Source organism: Struthio camelus, chromosome 9 (assembly GCF_040807025.1).
Source record: "Struthio camelus isolate bStrCam1 chromosome 9, bStrCam1.hap1, whole genome shotgun sequence".
Lineage (NCBI taxonomy): Eukaryota > Metazoa > Chordata > Aves > Struthioniformes > Struthionidae > Struthio > Struthio camelus.
The window spans coordinates 26,460,589-26,483,359 of NC_090950.1; the positions used below are offsets into that span (position 1 = coordinate 26,460,589).

At 36.5% G+C, this 22,771-nt stretch overlaps 1 protein-coding gene across 10 annotated transcripts in view; it reads right to left on the bottom strand.

Annotated features, from left to right (window-relative positions):
• Positions 1-3,980: 3,980 nt before the first annotated feature.
• NLGN1 (neuroligin 1) overlaps positions 3,981-22,771 on the bottom strand; it is a 397,001-nt gene continuing 378,210 nt past the window's right edge. For 7 of the 10 annotated variants that reach the window (XM_009673763.2, XM_009673764.2, XM_068954456.1 and 4 more), the window contains 3 exons: positions 14,584-14,796; positions 9,178-9,967; positions 3,981-8,212 (listed from right to left, as the gene is read on the bottom strand). In XM_009673763.2, the coding sequence (XP_009672058.1) occupies positions 7,390-8,212; positions 9,178-9,967; positions 14,584-14,796 (1,826 nt within the window). In that variant the 3' untranslated portion in view covers positions 3,981-7,389. The remainder of the gene's footprint in view (positions 8,213-9,177; positions 9,968-14,583; positions 14,797-22,771) is intronic. The other 3 variants (XM_068954459.1, XM_068954457.1, XM_068954461.1) reach the window with 1 other exon arrangement.

The window sequence follows — 22,771 nt, forward strand, 5'->3', positions numbered from 1 at the left end:
CAGCCACCAAGACAAAGCTCACTTGAGACCGAAGGCCTTAATGCCTGCACAGCCAGGAAACATACATCAACATTTCTCCGAAATGTGGCGATGAGCTATAAAATGCTCATAGCCTCCTTAATTGACTTCAGCTAACATAGGGCAGAGTTCACAAGTCAGTCTATTCTAGTACGTGGAGCCCTATGCCTACCTTCACTCTAGGTTTGAGGAGCTCTTTTCTATGGACCTGTAGAATTGCAGGTCCAGGATTTTTCATAGGATCGATTACCTTCTGGCATGTCCATGATGATAATTCACTGATGGCTGTCAACTTCCTGGTACACGCCTATAATAATTGCTTGAAGGAGTTCTTGTACCTCCTCGTGAGCGCTTGGCTGTGCTAATGCAAACAAAATATTAGAGTAGATGGATTTCTGTTCTCATCCAGAACAGCAGTTTCTCCGTGGCTGGTATGTCATGGGTCAATAGCAGAATTTAGTCTCCAAAGCCACTCAGAGTAAGTGTTTGTACTCAAACACCACATTCACAGAAAAGATATTATCTTTGACCACCTTTGGAGATGCAACCATGAGAAAAACAAGCCAAACCAAAAGTCTAATCCAAAAGAACAAGAAGGCTTATAAAAATAAGTGAAAAGAAATTTAAAATATTTTAAAAATTTGCATTTGCATAAGACAACAGCAAGAATGACATGAAAGGACAGGAAGAATAAAATCACACTTAATAAAAAAAGGTTTAAAAAACCCCAGAAACTTAGAAGAAGTAATAAAAATGAAAATAAATCATAGCTGACAGGATTGGGATGGATGATATAGTTGTTGAGTAAATGATGAATGAGAGAATTAGAACAAACTGTACCTAGCAGCAGTCCATGCTGAAGCAAATTGATAAAAACAGAGAATTTATAGTTAAAAAAAAAAATCCCTAAATTCAGTTGTCTAATGGAACCAAAAGAAGCAGTAAAACAGTAACTCCAAAGTCTAGTAACTAAGCAGCCCTTTTAAGTTTTAGACAAACTGTATTGTTGATAAAGGATTATCTATTTTTTAGAAGAAAGTCAATAAAATCCCAAATATACCAATATTACCAACATTTTATTAAATTTAACATGATTATGTTTCTTCTTCTCTCAAGCATAGAATTTGCAAGTGAAAATATCCTTGGTGTTTTCCCAAAGCTACAGCTGGGAGTGTTTTTCCAGAGAAGCAATCTTTCATGAAGTTAACACTGCCCTTTCCTCCTGGACAAGAAGAGAGGAAAATTCAATAAGACTCCTGGCTGTGGCATTTCTGGTTGTATCCTTTCCTGGTTTTTGGTGATCCTTCAAGGAATCAAGATGCCAGAACTTAGGTATAGGGGGGGAAAAGAAAAAGAAGAAAGAAAAGAAAGAAAAGAAAGAAAGAAAGGAAAGAAAGAAAGAAAGAAAGAAAAAAAGAAAGAAAGAAAGAAAGAAAAAGACAGACCAAATAAAGTGGCTTGCTATTTTTCTTCTATTACTTTTTCTGATCTTGTTGGACACTGAAGTCATGATCATGGGAAGAAACCAATGGTTCATGTTATCTTCATCTTCTGCGAAAAGCTGTTGTGGTACCCTCACGCCAGTAACTGACTAGGGAGAGAAAAATACATTTATGGAAAACTGATAAATGTTAAAAAAATTAGCTCCTAGTTTGACATGGGAATCTCTTAAAGCTGACCAAGAGTAATTGTTTCTGGACCGCACTTACCTTTTTTAGAGAAGATCCAAGTTTCTGCTTTTATGAAATTGCTCTAGACTTACCTGGATGTAAATTAGAGCAAAATTAGCCAGATTCAGCACTACAGAGGAGTAACCTTGAGAAAAGTAGAAACATAACTCTACACAGATATACCTTAATCATCAGTCAGTGAATTATTGCATAAATTCTTCTGAAAGTGTATTTGGAGACAAATAAATCATAAATTAATTTTAGAACTGTTCATAGCATCTTAATTGCTTTAAACTACTGCAGTTCTACCAATTTATGAAAATTGGATGAAATAGGTATGTTGTACCCCTCACTCTCCCAAAGTTAGCCAACTGAAACTGCCTCCTGCTAAGGAGCTGGAAGATTAGTTCTTCCCCGCCTATTGCAGTGCTAATTTATAGCAAGTATATGTATATAGATGCCTGCAAATATCCATTTTCACAGTCACACATTTTCCTTTCCTAGCCTCCACACCACTGAGATACAATGAAGCTCCAGTCTAGAAGCCATATGGCCACATTGACATGGTGCTGAGACCAAGCTTACAAAGCCTGCTGAAAAAATGAGGTATATTAGCTGAGGTTTAACACTGCAGTATCACAACATATATTTTTGGAAAGACCTGATCCGCATTCTGCCACTTCATACCTGATCATGCACACTCCTCTCTGCAGAAATACAGATAGATAAGTAACTCGGGGAGATCTGGAAACATCCAAAGATGCTTTGAAACCGTGGTCATAGCTATTTAAATTAACTTTTATACAGAACACACAGGAGTTCACACACAGATTTCTGAACCAATCATTCTTTAAGTAAGGTCATAAGCAAAATTCTCCTTAACTTCCACAGCAACTCATGAGAATCACTAATGCAGAATTTTACTTTTTTTGTTTTCTTTCTAAATAATGCAGTTACAGTGTTATCAGCTCACATACTCTTTCAGGAACTTCTTGTTATCTGAGATCTGGTATTATTAACTCTGGTTGTGGATATTGCCAAATTCCATTTAAAACAAAACCTTACCAGCTCTCACAGCTGTAAAGCAGAAAACCTTGAATGCTAAATACTCAAACATACAGACTTACTAAGAACTCTATATTTATTATTATTTTGAAATGGCACAGTTCTGAGGCTAATGTCATAAATGCAGAATAGCTGGAGTTGTTAACACTGAGAGGGGAAAATTCAGATGACAGAGTAAGTCCAGCTATATCTGTACTGAATTTACAGCAAGTGTGCAGCTCAGTTATATGCCTGTTCGCTCCCTGATCATCCAGAACGGAGCCCATCAGACCAGGTTTACGACCGGTATGAAGTGCCATTGCATCTTTGACATAGTTGAGATAGGCCAACATATGGATTTGAGGATCAGGCACGGAACTGGATGTTCTCTTCTTTTTGTTGTTTTTAAGATTTTAACATGAAATTTACTGTAGCATGCTAATGCTGCAAATTGTTACAAAGCTTTTCTCTGTAACAAATTAATCAGGAGGGATTTTTTTATGTATAAGCCTCCTGTTTGCTGGATTTCAGACTTCCATACAAATAACTATATGCACATTTTAGCACCTGATAGTGCTCATTGATCAGTAGTTATATTTGTAGTAATTCTGTGAGTGTGCGTGTGTGAGGAGACATGCAAAACTGGAAGGTGAGATGAGCCATGATGAACGTTAAAGGTCTGCAAGCAGATCTACAGCTGGTATAAACTGTCAGAGCTTCATTGATGTCAATGGTCCTATGATAAATGCTAATTCAGCTGGTGCTAAAAAAATTTCATCAGCTGAGCAACTGATCAATAACAGTGGGGAATGCACAATGAGATATCAGTGTCGCTTCAACATTGAGCACTTGCATTTACCTTAGTATTTAATCTGCATGGTGCAGAAAGTTAAAATTCCCTGTTTACTCATGTTTCTGGAAATCTGTGACAAACACTATACTGGCTGGAGTAGTGTATGTGGCAAAAATCCCAGTATTTTCTGTGCAGTGGTGTCTTCAAAGCTGTAACATGTTTATTTGTCAAGACTGCTATTCACCCTGTTTTCAGGGTGTTTCAGTAACCAAATTATCCAATAACTAAAGTATTGCAAGATAAGGATCCATATCTAGAAGAGACAGTAAAAACATTAACTATGTTATTGTTAACATATAGGAATTGGAGCATTATATGCAGCTAGTTCATCTGTGCCCTGAGAGGGGTGGGTAGAGAATACCACGTATAACCAACTGAGATACCATTAAGCAAAATGTGTTTTTATCTGCTTTATTTCTCCTAGAAATGTCAGCACAGCACATTATATTGCCTGTAATTTTAATAGATAAACGAGACAATGATTCCATTGTTATTTTTTTCTCAAAATGGTAGAATACATTTTCTTAAAAAGGTCTGCAAACATATTTACAAAAGTGTGAAAGCAATAAATGCAGGCTTTTTATATTTTCACTGAATTTCCAAAGACTGACTAATATCCTGCTTTTATTGGAAATGTGGACCAAGGATGATACAAGAAATTAAATATCACACTCAGTTTTGCGTTCTTTTAGGCTACTGTGGAAAACAACTCAAACAGATAAATGTGTAATTTTGAAAAGAACCAACTGATATTCCATGAAGCATAATAAAGATATTCCAAAACCATTTTCTATATTTTTATTATGTTCCAGCTGTAAAACAGCTCTTGGTCTTTCTTAATGTTGTGTTAAAATGCTGGACACCATCTTACTTTCAGAAAGCTAGCTGCTGTAATTATAAAGTAGCCACTAAAATATCATTCACAGTATCTGCATCGCATGAATTAACTCTTTTCAAACAGGAGTTTTAAAATTTGTGTTGTCGCCTTCATCTTTCACATTTAAAATACTATTGGCTGACAGAAATAAAGTGTAGTGTCATGCTTGGTTTACCTAAATCATTTATTTTGTAACTAATAAAAGTAAACAATTACCAGATACTGTATATATAGAGATATATAGATATATGGCCACAAATAAACTAGAGTAGAAAGTTATTTTGGTTTTGATAAAGTTAAGAAAAGCACATAAAATCATATTTCATGTATATCTTGTTTTATGGCCATCAATATTTTTGTATTTTTCTGTTTTGTTTCATCAACATAGCAAAATACAATCTTCCTATTAAACAATAATTATCAGATGGCAGACAATTCTTTTTATTGGTTTACATTGGCAGGTCACAGTCTAAAAGCACAACCACATCAGGCAGAAATTGCACACAGACCGCCCTGGATTTTGAAGACTGTTCTTTATACTTCTACCAAAAAGTACTTCTTTTAAAACCGGGGATTGTAAAACGCACTCATTAAACACATACGTTTCTATTCTTTTTAGCTAAATAAAATGACTGAGATTGTAATACTTTATTTTGCTTTTAGGGTCAGTTTTAAAGTTTGTGCTTGTTGTTAGTAAACACCTGGAACTTTCTAGCAACCATTTTATGAAAGTTCAGTCACCCAAACAGTAAAAAACAGGTGATTTTTCCTGTCATGCAGTACTGCAGATTTATTTCAATTAGGCCTGTTCCTTTGCTTTTTTCAGTCCTGATACTTATATGTTTAACTTACTCCTGAAAACTCTTGGAGATTTGTGTGCAATACAATGCAATACATCATAGATTCACAATGTCCATATTTTTGTAAAAAATGGTTTTAGATGGGACTGGCCTATAAATATGCAGCCGTTTTATTTGTAGAAGGCCTGTTCATGTCTTCAAAAACCAGACTGGTCTTAAGATATTACTCTTTATTTGAGACAGTTACCATTACTTCATTAAAAAATGACAAAACAGCAATAAACATTTTAGCTCTTTAATGAGCAAAGATCAGGTCTCTTAGCATTGGAATAATATTCGTTATCCAGATTATCTTTATTTCACTCAGTGACCAGTAATATGGCCAAGAAGTACAAAGTAATTTTCCATCAAGTAGTATACAATTTTTTGTGTGTAATAAGCTTTCATTCTTGAAAAAGAGTAACTGAAAAGAAATGTTTCTGTTACTGCAGTTAGTTTGTCAGAGAAAGTTCTTTGCATTATCTTACAAACTATCAAAATTGCTAGTAATTTGAAAAAATGTAAAAAAAAATCACATAACTTTAGTCTAATAGAAATATAGTACAGGTAAGAGAGAAAGTATTTATCAGGGATGTGCTCTTAAGTCCATCTCAATTATTTCTTTTATATAAATGTACATCTGATTACATATACAAACATTTTGAAAGGACCATCATATATAATTACTGGAAAGCAACAGGGGAATGAAAAATTTTTGTGATTTTAGAACATTCATTTAAAATCACACAAACATATATAGTATTCAGATTTTAAAATTTCCAGTTGTTGGCTCTCTCCTTGTCCCTATATACCCTCTTTATCTACACCGTTGCAATCCTGTCTAGTGAATTCATTTGAATGGCAAAGCTAATGTATAGCAAAAAGGGAACGAACTTTATATTGAAGTATTGTAAGTAAACTTTGTCACATGCAACATGAGTTTAAACAATAAACTGAGAACTGTGATCAGAGTGGTAATATTGGGGCATCCTCATACTGCAAAATATCATTGCAATTACATCTTTGGACACACTTTACCTTACCAATTTGAACTGAATAAATATATTGTAACAGCAAATTATAAATACTTCATCAAAGGAGATTCCATTAAAGTTACAGTTATGTTAAAGTTCGCAATTATTTAGGTGGAAAAGAAAAAGAACACGAACAACACGGAATTCTTTTCTGGGAGTCATATCAGCGAATGTTCACCACTGTATACCTAGAATATCATCAAATACCTTTAAGAATTGTTGCAATTCCTTTTATTACTGAAGCTACTGTGATATATTTTACTATAATTACTTTTCCCCCTTTAAAAATCTTCTTTAGGTTGTGCCAATTGATGGAGAAAGCTTCTATTAAAAACTCCAATGGGATGAGAAGAATTTTAATTACGGCTTAATCAGCAGCACAGCCACCAAGCATATAAATTATCATGCACATCGTGCTAAAAATATCCAGTTTCCTTTATTCCCACAACTTTTATACTGACAGCACTTATGTGATAATGTTGTACCTGCCAGGCTGTAAAACTTCTTTGTCTGACTGGCAGATTTCAGCATGAGCCCCCTTCTAAGGCCTTAACAGCATTGGTGCTTTGTGTACTTATTCAAATATGTAAATATGGTCTACACAATAAAACAGGTCCAAATAAAAATTGGTGAAAATTATCTGACATTCCATTAGTGTGTCCCTTGTGCATATTTATAGGTATCTTAAATTTCAGTCATAGTTCTTTCCTGTTTGTGTTGCACATGCCTAATTCCATTACGTAACTTAAATCTTCAAAAAATTAATACTTGAATGTGAATGAAAAAGTATCATTCAGGACAACTGCTTCAAGCAATTGCAAACAGTTGGGTTTTTGTTTTTTTTTTGTTGTTTTTGTTTGTTTGTTTCTTAAGTTCATTTGATATATGTACAATTCATTTTTTTCAAAACCCCAAAAGTTCTTGATATGTATATTCACATAATATTCCTCCATATTTAAATAGTAAGAGTCTTGTAGGTTGAAAGCCAAGTAATCTTCAGTAATATCACCTACTGTAATCCATCAAAAAATAAAGTTTGTTTCATCTTGTCTGGCTATACCCTGGTTGTTGAGTGTGAATGGGGGTGGGGATGAGGATGGGGCAGAGTATTGTTCTGTCCTCCAGTAAATGTATTGAATGTGTGTAGGGGCTGAATCCCCGGTATAGTGTTGGGAATCATTGTGATGGTGTTGGGTGTCATTAAGGGAATATCATCAGGAGACCTTCTCATAGCTAGCGTGTAGTCTGGGGGACAGGCGGTCCTAAGAACCACCTCATGTGGATGGATGGACTCACATTCATGATCCAAGTCAGTGTGCTTCATTTGGAGGGACATTATCTCCTCTTCTTGTGCATGGGTAAGATCATTGGTAGTAGTACGCTGCGGGCTACATCTCCTATGAACATCATGTCTCCGCTTGTCTTTTTTGTAGTACAGTGCTGCAAAGGCCAAAATGTTCAGGAACAGCAAAGATGCACCAACTGCAATAGTAACACTCAATTCTGTTGAATAGTCCCTTTGATCCACTGAAAATGGGCTCGGCTGTTGTTTGGGATCATCTTGTTTGGCTGTAGGAAAGGCTGACGTAACAGAAACAGAATTTTTCCTTGTTGGTCTGAAAGTATTATCAGTTGATGGCACTTTAGTTGTGGTAGAGGTATACTGTGAAATGTCGTTAAGATTGTGCAGATGAGGTACCAGTTCCAACCAAAGGTTCACTTTATTGGCCCTATAATGTTCTTTCACTCGTGGTTTTAATCCAATGTGAAGATACAGTTGGTCTTTCTGAGAATATCTGGTCCATGCTACTTCTTCGAAACGATTTGGTTTTGTATGAATGAATTTCGTATCTTGTGGCACTGGTTGATTCGGGTCACTAAGAAAAAGAAAATCTGAAATGTTACACAGTATTTCAAAAGGAATTATAAATTTAATATTTTATACTTAATGTTTCAATCTGCTTTTGAAAAAGGCAGAGTCCGCTTCCTAAAATAAGAGGCCTTAATAACATTGCTTAGAAACAACATTATACACATAGACAACTTTTACTTGACTTCAGTGACCTCCCTGGTTCCCCAAATGGCAGTATCTCTCACACTGAAATTTTTACTGCTGAGGACAGATTGGCGGTGGTGCCGTGATGTGGACAAATGTCTCTGAGAGATCCGTGTGAGAGGCCGTTAAACTTTTTTTTTCTTTTTTTAGTAGTTTAAAGCTCAGTATTTCAGTTCATACGCAGTATCTGTGGTCTTCCAGAGGAGAAAGACCACAGCAGTGCATAACTCAGTAAAGCACATAAAGACTTAGAAAATAGTCCAGTGGCTGAAGGTAGAAAATTGTTCTGAACTACCAGAAAATTGTTGAAAACACTGATACTCTCAAGTTCTGAATCATGTATTTTATAGTTAGAAGTCTCATTTTAAAACAGAATGCATGATCAAAATAATTGATGTTTGATGCAATATTTGTGTCATTTCCTATCCCATGGGATCAAAATGTCATCAGTACTGGAGTAAAGTTAATTATCAATGCAAGCATTTTTAACTACCCATACATGTTAAATGCTTGGTTTTGCACTTTTCTGGGGATCTCGTAATTATTTTTATGTGGAAAGTAATTTTTGAACTACTTCATGCAGAATGGCCACAAAGAAATTTTTTCCCTCTTTTTGCTAGAACGAACAAGTGAGCTGAGGGAGGGACGTTACAAAGAACATAAATGTCCAGCCCAATTCTTGTTTATGCAAGTACAGAAGTATTCCCAAGGCAGATAACCAAGGGAAAGCACTGCACAGCTAGGCCTCGAGTGTGTATACAAGATTATTCTTTATCTGGTACTCACCCAGTTTTTGCAAAGTTTGTCCAGTATGTCATCACCACTGCACTTAGCATGACATCATTTTTGGAGAAATTACAAGGAAATAATTCAGTAGGACCAATCATGGGAATTCCTAACACGTAAGGAACCTCATCTCCATGGGCTGCATCTGCCCATGCAGGTACCTGATCTGTCTGGCAATGGTGGTAGAAGGCATAGAAATACGTAGGCGACCCAAAATTTGAGTGAAGATCTGCTGTAGCCACTGCTGGTGCAACCCACTGGTGATCAGTAAACAAAGCCAGCAATGTTTTCCTTCTGGTCTCAGGATTGTGTCGATCTGCCCAGTCTGTGTACATAAACTTAATAGTTTCCCTCAATATGTCTTTTCCTTCAGGGTATCCATATAAGTTATCAACAAAATTAGAAACTGCAAAGTCAAAATCACTAGCTGATATGCCATCTTCGCTATCCACAATATTTTCAACAAATTTTAACCCTTCCCCTTGGTTAACTCCCAACATGATGTCGTAATTGAGAAATTCTCCTTGTTCCATCAATATCTGAGGATCATCTGGTATCACATCACCATCAATTACAGGTCCAAAGGCTATATGGTATCTTGCGGGTTGAATGTCCTGATCAACAAGTTCTCTATAAGGCTTCTTCTGTAGACATTCTACCAACTCTACAGTGTCTGACATGTTGCAACCAACTTTTGTAGCCAACATCCTGGCGTATTTTGCAGGTTGAAAACTAACTGCCCAGCTGGAGAGAGCTGTTCCACTTTGAGCTATTGCTCTTTGAAAAAGTCCTGTGGGGAGAAATATTTTAAAACTACTGAAATGACCTTGAAAGAGCTACATATTTAAAAGATTCAAAGAGTTTTTTTTGAAACAACAGAAAACTTTCAACAAAAGAGATACTTGAAAAAAACCTTAGTAATAGATAAATACACAAGATGGTGAGATCGGACTGTCATTGTATCTACAGGTAATGTATACAAAAGAAATGTGATATGTGCAGAAATCGAAGCAAATGATTCTACCTCTATGTAGTGCAGCTGAGGATTAGACTTTCAGAATGAACTCGGGAAGAAAAAGAAGTGGTATTATCTCATGTAGGATAATACTATTAGCTTTGCAAAAAAAAATCCTACCATTAAATATAATTAATAGGTTAGAGAAAAAGCCAACAAGTCTCTGAAATTGACTGAATTTCTGGATATTGTTCAAGCCATCAGCAGCATGCATGCATATGACTATGTTTTAAATTAACTGAATATACTGCTTTTTCATGTTCCGTTTGGGATTAAACTTGGCTTGACAGGTGCAGTGCGTTTGTATTCTATATTATAGCAAAGTTTATATTCTGGATGACAAACTGTGAGGCAGCTGTTAAATTTATAAGTAATTTATCTAAGAGTCAAGATCCTTTATCTCAGAGTCTTTCTTTAATGAAGGTTTATGGTGATCACGCGTCAAAAAAAAGACATATATTTTACACTGACTGTTTAGCCTTGTTATTCAGAGATTTAAACATATGTTCAGGTACTCATTTAGGAGAGAGAGAGAGTGATCTGGCTCTGCACATAAACCTCTAGCAAATCCCAAAGACTTCTGTGCAATTAATTTGAATTATATTAGTTTAACTAGCACTCTGGACCAGGAACTCCACTCACAGAAGTAACAAAATTTGTTTAAATAACTTTTCCTCTCCCTTCTCTAAGTATTCTTGAGCACATCATGAGTGAAAGCCTCCCTGCCTTGTAGTTAATTAATTTTTTTTCCAATGAATTTAATGCAATCAAGTACCCACCCCTGTCCTCACACTTCTTCTGCTCCCTTCTGCGTTGGGCCACCTTTGCTGTTTTCCACTGTTTTTGAAGAGTCTAATTCCAGTTCCAAAAGGGATTTTGAATCTAAACCTTGCGCAGCAAAAAGGAGAAAAATCGTTCTCCTACAATGCTGATCTCTAATGTCAGTCCAACAGAAACTCAGCCTATATTTAAGCACCTGTGAACTTTCTAATTGTTTGCATTTCATGGCAATGCATTCAGTTCATTTCAGTTGTACATATTTTGCACTAATCACTGGAAAATTCTTTGAACTGGACTGTATCTCCTGTAGCTCACTGTGGGTAGCACAATATGCTCTATAGCATATGTAGGTTGTACTGAAATAAGATATCTGGGTCAAAATTTCATTTTACTTATGCTGAGGGATAACTAGAGCAATTGCATTGACTTCAGAGCAGCTATTCAAGAACTAGAAGTAAGATCTGGCCCCACCTACTCAATTTTGCTAAGGATGTATCTTTCTATCTTTGGTCCAATGCTTGATGAATAGCTGGAAACTACCACCAAAGGAATAGGGGTTAAGGTGCTCAGTTTACCTCAGAATTTGATTCCAGCAATGCAAAACACGTCCTTTAGTTTGCTTAACAACATATTACCATAAATCAAAAAAATTCCACAGTCTGTAAATGATGTCAGAGGTGTGCCTTTTTAGATTTGACTGCAGTATCAGCCTCTGCATAACTCAGAAGTTAGTTAGAATTCACTGCTGGCAGGAAACGTTTAACAAATTTCTGAGGAATGTTAAAATCATTATAGACTGTATTAGGGCCAAATCCAAAAGTTTCAAAATCAGATAGGTGTAGGGACTGAAATTGTAAATATGAAATACATATTTAAATATTCAAACGTGCATATTGAAATACGTAAATTCAAGCCTCTCCCTAAATTTGTGAGAGGAATCATATCCAAGATGTTATTTCCTTGCAACATATGAGTGAAAAATAAGAAATAACTTGAAAATAGAGCAATTAAAAATTGTTTGCATGCCTGCAAGGTCAGATGTTTAGCAGCTCTAAGTCAGTGGAATTACTACAGAGGACCTAGGCATTGTAATAAAGGTAACACAATGACAAAGCTGAATTTTCACAAAGACGTATTTCATAATACTTCATAATGTTCCTTTTTTTTGCATATTGTGTAAATCTATTTTTATTGCTTTATTAAATAACTCTTAATAAGAACAGAAGAGCAAGCTACAGATTAGGAAAATGCTGACCTAAGCAGCATGGCTTGCTAAGCACTACATAAACATTAAATGTAGGATTAAGTTAAAAGTGGTCAAGTTCACTGGCCATAAAGTTATCTTATTAAATGAGCCAAAACACCGTTCCTTCTCTTGAAGAATACTCAAGAAAATGTCTCTCCTCTCAATCCATTTGGTGAAAAATGTGCAACAGTATGAAAAATTGTTTCCATTCTATCACATAGTTCCCGGCAGAAATTGGTATTATACAGGAAGGGGAACTACATTTCTATCTGATAATGTATATGATTACTACAGCTTATGGGCATCAGAGTGATATAAAGAAGATTTAAATGCTCAGTGGGCACTTTGTGGCTCCTAATCAAAGTCTCACCAAAGTAAATAATAATAATTTGAATTTATTCATGTACATTTTCAGAGCACTTTCTAAAGACCAGTGCTGTTCTGCTCACTTGCAGATGGCTAGCTATGAACAGCATCATCTTGAAGTAGATTGAATGCTTCCTCTCAACTACCAAGTGATCTTTCCAATGGGAAATGAGGGAAGCAAAGAGAGCATCTTACGTTACAGCTTACCAAAAAGACGGGTTAACAATTTGACTCAAAAGTGTTTGGAAAAGGTTAAGCTATTTCAAAGCGTTTGAAAATTTGCAAGAACATTTCTTATTTCAAGCTGATCAATTTTTATTTTAATATTTTTTTTAAATGATGGGTCAAATAACTCCCAAATGGAACATAACAAATATGTGCAGCATGTTGTTTTGTTTAATCCAAAATTAAATGAAGCGTGGTTTTGCTTTTTTTCATTTAAAAAAACCTGAAAAATTTACTTTTACAATTAGATCTTAAGTACACATCCCTCCCCCCTTAAGCTCCTCCAAATCCTTTGAACCATTAGGTTGGCAAATTGTATCAGTCACCCATACAAATTCGGCTCCTGATAGAATTATAGATGTGTCAGAATATGATAGTGTAAAGTTTGCTGATTAGAGGCAGAACATGACTGTCCAGATGTTGTAGATATTGGCATATCACACTACGGTCAGGTTATGTCTATGAGCTCAAGATCAAGTAAGAGATAAGGGAAGAGAAACCAGGTCTCGTTATTCAGCCCTAAGCTAAATCCTGTATGACAAAATTTACTTTTTGTGAGTTTTGATGACAAACCAATTGTGCAGTGTGATCCCCAGATTACACAGTGTAATGAACATCATGCTTACAGCTTGTTCTTACAGGCTAGTTTATAAATATATCATATTTAAAAGCCGGCAGATAAGAAAAAAAATAACATTAGAAATTAAATTATGGAAATACACTACAATTTAAACCATGGTCTGACTATTTTCCACTAGAACTTTTATGTAAAAGCTAGATTCTTCTCATTTAAAATAGTGTACGGTCTGGTCTAAACAAACTGACATTCCATGAAAATCTTTCCATTGATCAGGGCTTTGGGTGAATGCAACTCTTCTAATGTCGGTGGAATTATTTTATTCTATCTTATGCATAGGGCACAGTATGCTGCCCCTCGTCAAACTGAACAATACAGAAAAAAATGTGTGAAAACAGTAAGACAAAAATAATGTGATCAATAGCAAGAGCCATGCAAATGAGAAAAATTGTACAGAACTTTGGTGTCAAAATCACAGGAAAAAGTTCTTGGGCCTCAAACAGCATGTTTGTAATTTCCTGCTGTCTGCCTTAACTAGAGAGAAAAGGTGTTAGTTAAGGAATAGTAAAAAACATACAGAAGAAAATCCATTTGCAACTTGGATGCTTTGACAATTTTGGATCATGCATGCAAAACATTCAACCAGTCTTTTATTAGATGACAGCAAGTGAAATCCATGCAGTTTCAGACAAAAGATTTCTGAACTAGGCACTCGTTTCCTTCACATAAGATAATAGTTTTAAGTATTTCAGCTGTTAGCCTGAAAAGAAAAACTGTGTCATTTTAGTTTTCTTTAAATTCTGCTCCTCATGATAAACTAAACATGCCTTTCATGACTGACTGAATATAGATGACCTCTTCTACTGTGAGCATGACTGACTGGTTTTCCAAAGAGGACACCCTTAGGTAGGAAAGAAAAGAGACAAAAATGATGCACTGAGCAAACGCTGTTCAAAAGTCTGCTATAAAGTGTTTCTACAAAGCTCCATAGGAAAAAGAAGAAAGTGACCCAAAATTTAAACATGCACAGAAGAGCTGAGGGAGAAGGCAGCTAGTATAGCCTTTAAAAAGTTGGCTTAATATTGAGCTGAACTCAACAGTTCATAGGAACAAAGAGAATATACAGAGTGTCACATAGTACTAATGGTGGTGGCATGCAGACACCAAAATTGTCAAAATTTGCAACCCGCATAATACCTTTGGTTGAATTGCTCCAACGGTTACCTTCAGAATAATGGGATAAAGTCAACAGATTGACGCATGAACCTCCTGCACCAGATCCAAAAACAGTTATTCTTAATGGGTCACCACCAAAGAACCCAATATTCTCACTAGTCCATCGCAAAGCTTGAATTAGATCAAGGAGGCCGTAGTTTCCTTTTGCTGCTTGGTCCCCAGTACTCAAAAACCCTGTGAATGTAAATAAAAAAGAAAGGGTTAGCAAGTGTTCTCCTGACTGATCTTGTTGCAATCTTCTAAGTAATACTTCAAAACGATATGGAGTTAAGTATCGTGTAACTACATCTTTTTCTGTATTCACTGGGCAACAAATTGCAGTTTTGCACTCTTCCTAGAATAACTCTTTTGGTATTCACTCTTTTGGCCATGATATGTTAATGTAGGGAAGATGAAGAAACATCACAGACCAAGTACTTATCTCAGTATGGAACAGGTCACAGCTTAGTAACTCCTAAAGATTTTGTGTTGATTTCACTAAGTTTAAGAGTAAACATTTGGCAAACAGATATGCTACAAACATTTTTGTAAGCAATTTGGCGAACTGTGTATTGTAGTCATGTACTTTTATGCAGCCATGAGCTTTCCATGTGCCTGACGGACAATCACTCCATTTTTTCTATACATTGTGTTTGGTGAAGATATTCCTTAACTTACAACAACATTTCCTTTCCTTTTTTAACCCCATTGGCTTTGCTGCCCCCCTCAAAATTGAGCTGATGTCACGGGACTGGCTGGGCTGAACAATGTGAGCAGCTCTTCAATTCCCTGGACTCCAGCTTGTATCTATTAACCTGAGTTAATTGAATCTACATTAGAAGGATAAAGGCAATTTAAGCTGCTCCAGTGACTCTTTAGCATCAAAAAGATAAGAGCTCAGGGGTAAACAAGGAAGCACAAGAATTGTTCCCTTTTATTGATCTGGGAAGAAAAACAGTGGAGCGCATCAGGTAAAGGAACGATCACTTTGCACTTTACTCACAGCAGTACCCTGGTATTTATTATTGCTGTTCCTCTGGTCATTAGAGCAGCTGACTCTAAAAGGCGGACAATAAAAACTCTGGAGATAGTCTCTGTTGATGAAGGACATTGCTTTGCTTTTCGATCCCACTGGTTGACATTTCCAGTTTTCTCAGCTTAATAAACAAATGTTTAAACAATACCAGCATTATGAGGAAACTCAGTGCCTCCATTTGCATAGGAAACTCATTTAGCACTCACTAAATCGACAATGTGACTGTTTTTCAGTACATGCTTTGTGCAGAAGTGCAACCCTTAAAACAATTATCTCCACATTAATTAGATATTAATGGGTCTTCTATTCTAGCTCAAGTTAACCTGATCTAACTCTCTTTGGTGCAGACAGCCTGCTCAAAAGAAAAGTTTACAGTAGTTTTTCAGACAAAAACATAAAATTGCTCTCATAGGACTCCTACTGTTTCATTATGACAATAAAAGCAGCTTTTCAGATGCTTCTAAGAAGAAATACACATGTAAATATCCATGAATACTGATGCATTTAACAATATATATAGCCAGGTACATGTGTGTATCTGTATCTATGTATAAAATGCATGTGTCGTTTGTTACTTCATTATCCTGACTTAACTTCAGATAGAAAGCGTACATCTGGTATTCTGTCAAACGTGTAGACATTTAGACCAGCAGACCTTCTCTACTGTAAACCGCTCGGAAACCTAATCGGCCTTGCTGCCTGCATAGTTGCGCTATGCTACATTTAGGGCAAGCAGCTTTGTTTGCATAGGTCAAGCCTGGTTTTTGTTTCCATGGAGAGGAAACAGGCCAGCAGCACAAGGTGCCAGGCCAGCAATTCTCCCACTTTCAGACCTAATGTACCAAATCTAATGGGCATACTTCATTCAGTGTAGCTGTAGTAAATCGTTATTCTGCTACTGGACTTTAAAACAACCACTATTTCACAACTGAAAACTGCCACATTTACTGCTTAAGTGCATTAAAAAGCAAAGTATCATCACTGCCACAAAGGAAAATACAATCTTGATGACCTAAGATATTGATGGAAAGCCCACCAAAGAAGTCAAAAATGCAATTAATTCAGTCTCATTTTACTATCACAACTCAGTAGTGAGTTGAGAGGGTTTTATTCTACTCTCCTTCATTCTCTCTTGCTTTCTTCTATATACAAAGAAGAGCTGATGTACATGTCCACATGGAAAAATGGCCCTTATACAGTCCTTCCTGCACAGAAACATTCATTCCTCTGTCTTCACACTCCTGTAAAATACTCTCACCCCCACCCGATATAAGACACTGATAGAGGACGTCGTTGAATCTATGACAGCAAATCTAGTGAAAGCATCCTAAGTAGTTTCTCTAGCCTTGGTTAACCTGCTTGGAGTTGAGGGATGGTACGAGCGACTGTAAGAAAATTAAAACTTGGGAATCTACGGGAACTACAGGACCCTGCAGCTGCACGCAGTAGGGCAGTCTTCCCCTTTCCTTGCAGAAGTATGTGACTGTGGAAAATCAGTGACATACCAGTTCGTCATATGACGTGCATAGGGGACTGCATCGATTTTTAGGGGATTACGGGAAAATTTGACAATGGCTCCTTGAAACGTGGATCTATGGGACAAGACAACAGTTAGAGCCGTTGCCTTAACTGTGCCCTAAACAAGTCACCCTTTGCTTCCACCCACCCCGCAGCGTGCAGGTTCCCTGGGCTCATGCAGGTTCTGCTACTCAGCAGAGCTACAATGTCCGTTTAAAAAGATCCTGGAGGTTTCTTAAAGTGATTTCAGGACATTTATTAGGAAAATAGATGGTAGGGCTATAGCTGACACACTATGATCGCTCTGAAGAGAAAAAAATGCTAGCACTTTCTGAAAGAGTTGTTTTCTGTAGTCTACACAACATGCAGCAAAATGGGAAGCAAAGAAGTTTTATGAAATTTGCAAGTAAAGCTTCAGGAGACTCCCTTGCTGTTAAATGACTTCACATCAAACCCCAAAGCTCAGTCCAAAATGGGAAATATTGAGAAATTACAAACATGTGAGTATTAAAGAATTCTTTGTCAAAAGGATCTTTAACAGAGAGCAGAAGAGGGAATGTAGACACTAGGAAACTTGCATTCAGTTCAGGACATGTGCCAGAAGGGGGAGCTTTCAGTTTATTTAAAAAAAAAAAAAGGGAAGTATTAGTAATATTTGCCTCATTTATCTATATTAGACAAATTATGACTTGTGTCCAGAGCAACAGCTCTGATGCAAAAGAAATATCTCACGCCTCCTCAGCAAGAACCACACTGGCTGACTTCCATATCTGCACAAGATGGATGATTATTGATGTTGACTTTCATGACATGAAACATTTCTCCCTCATTTTTCAGAACCATAAGAAGCCTGTTAATATCACCACCTGTTCATGCATTTCCCTTGTATGCAGTATCATCAGCATGGCTCAGAAGCATTCAAAATGTCATGAAATCAGAGATACGATTGACGAAACAGATGAGGCTTTTTGTTCCAGCTTTTTTTTTTTTTTTTTTTTTTATTAAAGTGAGTTGTTCCTCGGTGTAGTTGAACCCATCTCACTAAATACCCATACAGAAATCCTCTAAAACACAGCAACATACATGGCTGGTAATATAAATGGATGCAACTACTTATTGCTATTTACCACTTAGAATAAATTAGAGATTGTGCTATTATGTTTTGTCTTTGTCCCAAGAGGAGCTTTCCAAATGTAATTAATATAGATATCATACAAACAAATATCAAATCTATTTCGCCATCTGTGGCATTTCTAGGACATGATCAGTACAATAACTAGATATTAAGCTAGCAATTTAGAGTCACAGAGGTGAAACTGCTCTTCCTGAAAAGGGCTTGTGTGTCTGAAAGCTTGTCTGTTTTTTCAACTCTATTAGCTAGTCTATTAAGATACATTATCCCTCCCTACAAATGCTGTCTTATTAACACCCTTAGCTTGTTATGTCTGTGAGAACACTACTATCATATCCTACCACCTTTTCCTGTTGTAGAAAAAGTGAACCAAATTATTCCTTATTTTAGTTATTCCAGGAAGACATTTGCACAAAAAAAAAAAAAACAAAAAACCCTTATTTTTGCATTATTCTCTAAAAAGGTCAGATTAAACTAATTTTGTTCCATAATTAAGTCCTTCCACTGGAAATATTCCAATCATCAGCTGCACAATTGCTATGTTATATTCTGAATGGAGAGGTTATCTCTTCTTTTATCTGCTCCAAAGCAGTAGACTCTAATAGAATTATGGGAGGGAGAATGTGGTCTTTTGGGAGTTTAAGAAAGAAATTTATCGAGTTCATTTGGACCACCTTGCTGTTACATGACTGTTAGACAAACAGGCACAGTGTGTCACAAGCAGGTCCTATAGTTTGTCTTAAATAACATTTAATGCTATATGGGCTTATCTGCCTAGGTAATAATTTATGCTTGCCATTTAGATGAATCTTTTTCCAATATGATTTCAGTGGTTTTGAAGAGGAGATGAAATAATAGAGTTGGGAAAGTTGAAACATTTTGTTGAAAATCTTAGCAGATTCAATTATTTTAAGCTGTGACCTAATTTGAACATTCAAATTAATGCAGAGGGAAAGGCCAAGACAGAATTCATGCTAATGTAAGGGACTTCCTAAAATTTATTACAAAACTTGATGACCCAGTAAAAAAGTAGGCTCAGGCTGGTGGATACATATGTGCCATTTCATATCACAGAAAACCAGAACTCCCCTCTGATGCTTTTTGTGCATCTAAGTGTTTCATAGCTCAATAACCTTTGCAACTGGATGAAAATGAGGGGCAAAATGTCTTGCTGCCTGCAAGGAAGTACAAAGCAACAAAAACCTCTCCAAAAAATAAAAAAAACATTCTATACAAACTGGTCTGACATGCTTAAAGGGGTTTTCCAAGGGCTGTGTTACTGCAAGCAGTAACACTTGAGACTTGAAATTACCCACCTGTTTAGGCATGTGTTGTGATAATTTCACTACATTTCCAGTTACAAATCCCTATGTAGTCAATTGTCATCTTCTATTTTGCTAAAAGTAAATGTCAAATTGTAAAGTATAAACACATCAATGCATAATGGAAGAACACAGGAGATATTTGGAGGGAGGAGTCTGTATTCCCTCTGGATTGCAAGTTCCTTGGTTAGGACTTCACTTTGACGCTATTAATAGTGAATGCTAATTGCCATCTACAGAAAATTTTCCATTTAAATTGAACATATTCAGTTAGAAACACAAGCAATACAAGCAAACTGTAAGTAATATGGTTAAATTTACAGAGCACATTTATTTTCATCTTAAACCTCTCTCCTGAACTCAGACGCGTTATGTGGGCAGCAGCACTGTGAACATTAACGAATATGTGATAGTCATGAAACAGAGCATACTGCTCCTCGCTTTGCTGACCAGCATACACTAACATTAATATCATATTTTACTAATGGATAAGGGATAAGGTGACTAAAAGGACCGGGAACTCCCAGAGAGAAGATATAGAAGAATATAAAGCATTCAGTCCAAGAAAAATTCCATTGTAGGCGTCTGCAATATACCTCTGTTTGAGAAACACATAAGCAAGTCTTCTCAAAATACTGCTCAGACAGAAGTTTTATGTTGAATTCATTTTATATACAAAAAATAAAGTAATTGTGACATTAGCAAGGCGCTCTTCTGCTTCTGTAGCTTTCTGCCACTTACATATCAGGAATAAGATGAATGATTTAAGAAGTGTAAGATTTCATTTTAACCCCATGAGATGTGCAGAGTATCATGCTAGTGCATTATGTGCTCTTTACTGGCTCTTAAAGATACGTAAGACACTACATTTATATGTGGATTGCATTTCAATTTTATGTATAGCAGATAAATTAGTAAGAATGTTTACAGCTCGACAGACGGCATTTTTTAACACTTATATGACAAACATTCTGCTGCAAAATGTCTGTTAACAGGTGTATGTTATATGCATATATTTGTTTGAAAACTATTCACTTTTCAGTTAGTAGTGAGGGTATGTGACTGGTCACATAAATTGCTAGAAAACTTGTTTATATCCTCCTCTCTTCTGTCATTAACTTTATAAATTGCAGGCATGTATCTTCCACAGAAACAGCCTAAACTGGTTTTTTGGCCCACGGCCCCACTTTGGGATGTGTTAGGCTCGAGTTTCTGCCACAATCCAGTTGTAACTACCAAAACATAGCTGAATCCACAATATAACACTGATCATAATGATGGGAAGGACCAGGAAGGGTTCTGATACCAGGCTATTTTTGCTGCAGAAATTTTAGAGCTGTGGATTTGGGGGTTTTTTCAACCTAAGTATCTTCTACAGAATGAAAATCCAGCCATTTAGCAAAAACAAACCAAAAAACCTCCCCCAAACCTCAGAATCTGAAAAGATTTCTCTTCACATAACCCCAGTCATTCTGTAAAAAAACTAGAAGACAGCTCAACTATTTTAACTGTCTTAATTAAGCTGTGTTTCTATAAGCGTAACACTACCTCAAGGTTAAACTCATGAACAATATGCTGTATTGCGAGCAATGCAAAACAGCTGCAATGATTCATTAACTTATTAAACTCTAAAGTGCTGTAACTGTGAGGTAGGACTGCTTAGGAATACCAGCAGTACTAAATTCTTTGGTCATTGCTATTTTCCAGTAGTTAGCCTTTGGAAATTCCAATTCATTTCACCGAAGTAAACAATTTGCAGAATTTAATCACTTCTAAATATAAGAAGTTATAACTATATCCTTTTCCTTTGGCATTTTGAAAGCCTACACAGAGAACAGCGCCGGATGCTGTGTAAACCCTGGTATGCTTTTCAGCACTGCTATTTTTACTACTGCAATTTTTTACACTCCTCTTAGCATACCGAACCCTTTGAATTAAAATTAGTGAACTGACCGGAGTTCACCAGAACGGGTGGCCTTTCCTTAGCCTTCTTGGAAGCAGAGGAAGAGTTCACCTCCTTGCATTTTACTGAGTTTCTTTTCCCATGAGAGGCTAAACAAACTCGACACTGCAAGTTACACAAGACCTTTATAGCTCTTTGGTTCTGATATCTGTCGCTTGCCACTGCTGATGCATTACAGCAAACTGCTAGTATAAAGGCAAATGGTAAAAGAGTGAAGTGTTTTACACCAAAGCAGCTTATTCCATTCTCAGAGATGCATTGGCACAACCTCACCAGGTGCAACACAATCCAGAACGCACTTGCCCTCAGTCTTTTTCTGAAACACAACTTCTCTTTCACTAGCTATATATCAAAGTCCTTTAAATGATGAAATGCTCCCTACACAAAATTTCCCTCAAAATGAAGACTATCTGCTTGGGTATAAATCTTGCACCTTAAATGGCTTGCATCAAAATTCTGAAGGAAGCTAGCCTTTCTTATTTTTTTTATCCTAGAAAGATAACCTTCAACCTTTACGGAAGCAAGGAAGTTGCTTAAATTTACTGTGATACTCCTGGCAAGTTTGACACAGAAATTGAAGCAGTATGAAATTATAATTTCTAGCATTCTCTGAAGCCTTTCTCTCTCTCTTTTCATGAGAAAAGAGTGACTCTGTCTTTATTTCAGTGAGTAGACAATAAGAGTCTGAGAGCATTTTCAAAAGCTTTAACTTCTTGTGGCCAGTGGTTATTTTCCCCAATGTTAATGCTGGTCTTCTGTCTGCCATATTATGCCTGACATGGTCAGTCTCTCAAATTAGGAATAGGAATTTTCTGTGTGCAAGAGGTTCATGCACTGGCCCCAAAGCAAGCACACACTTGCATGTGGGGTTACGGCATGGGGAAGTCCCACACAATGAAGTAGGTCAACAGGTGGTTGTAAAGCGTCTTGCTGGCCGGTTTCTTTGGCTGTACTACATTTGGTATCAGTGTGGGAAGTGTAAACGGATCCTGTGCTTTTTAGGCAGTTCTTACCATCTAAGACATTCTGACTTCAGTGCAGATAAAAGGGCGTTCAGCTGCCCTCTGTGCGTCAGACCTCTCCTCTGAGTACAGCTAAGCCTGTCCTAAACGATCACCCAAGAGACCAGTACTGCACTAGCCCACGACAGTTGATCTTTACTGAAGAGACAAATGAAAGTGTGATAATAATCTCAGAGA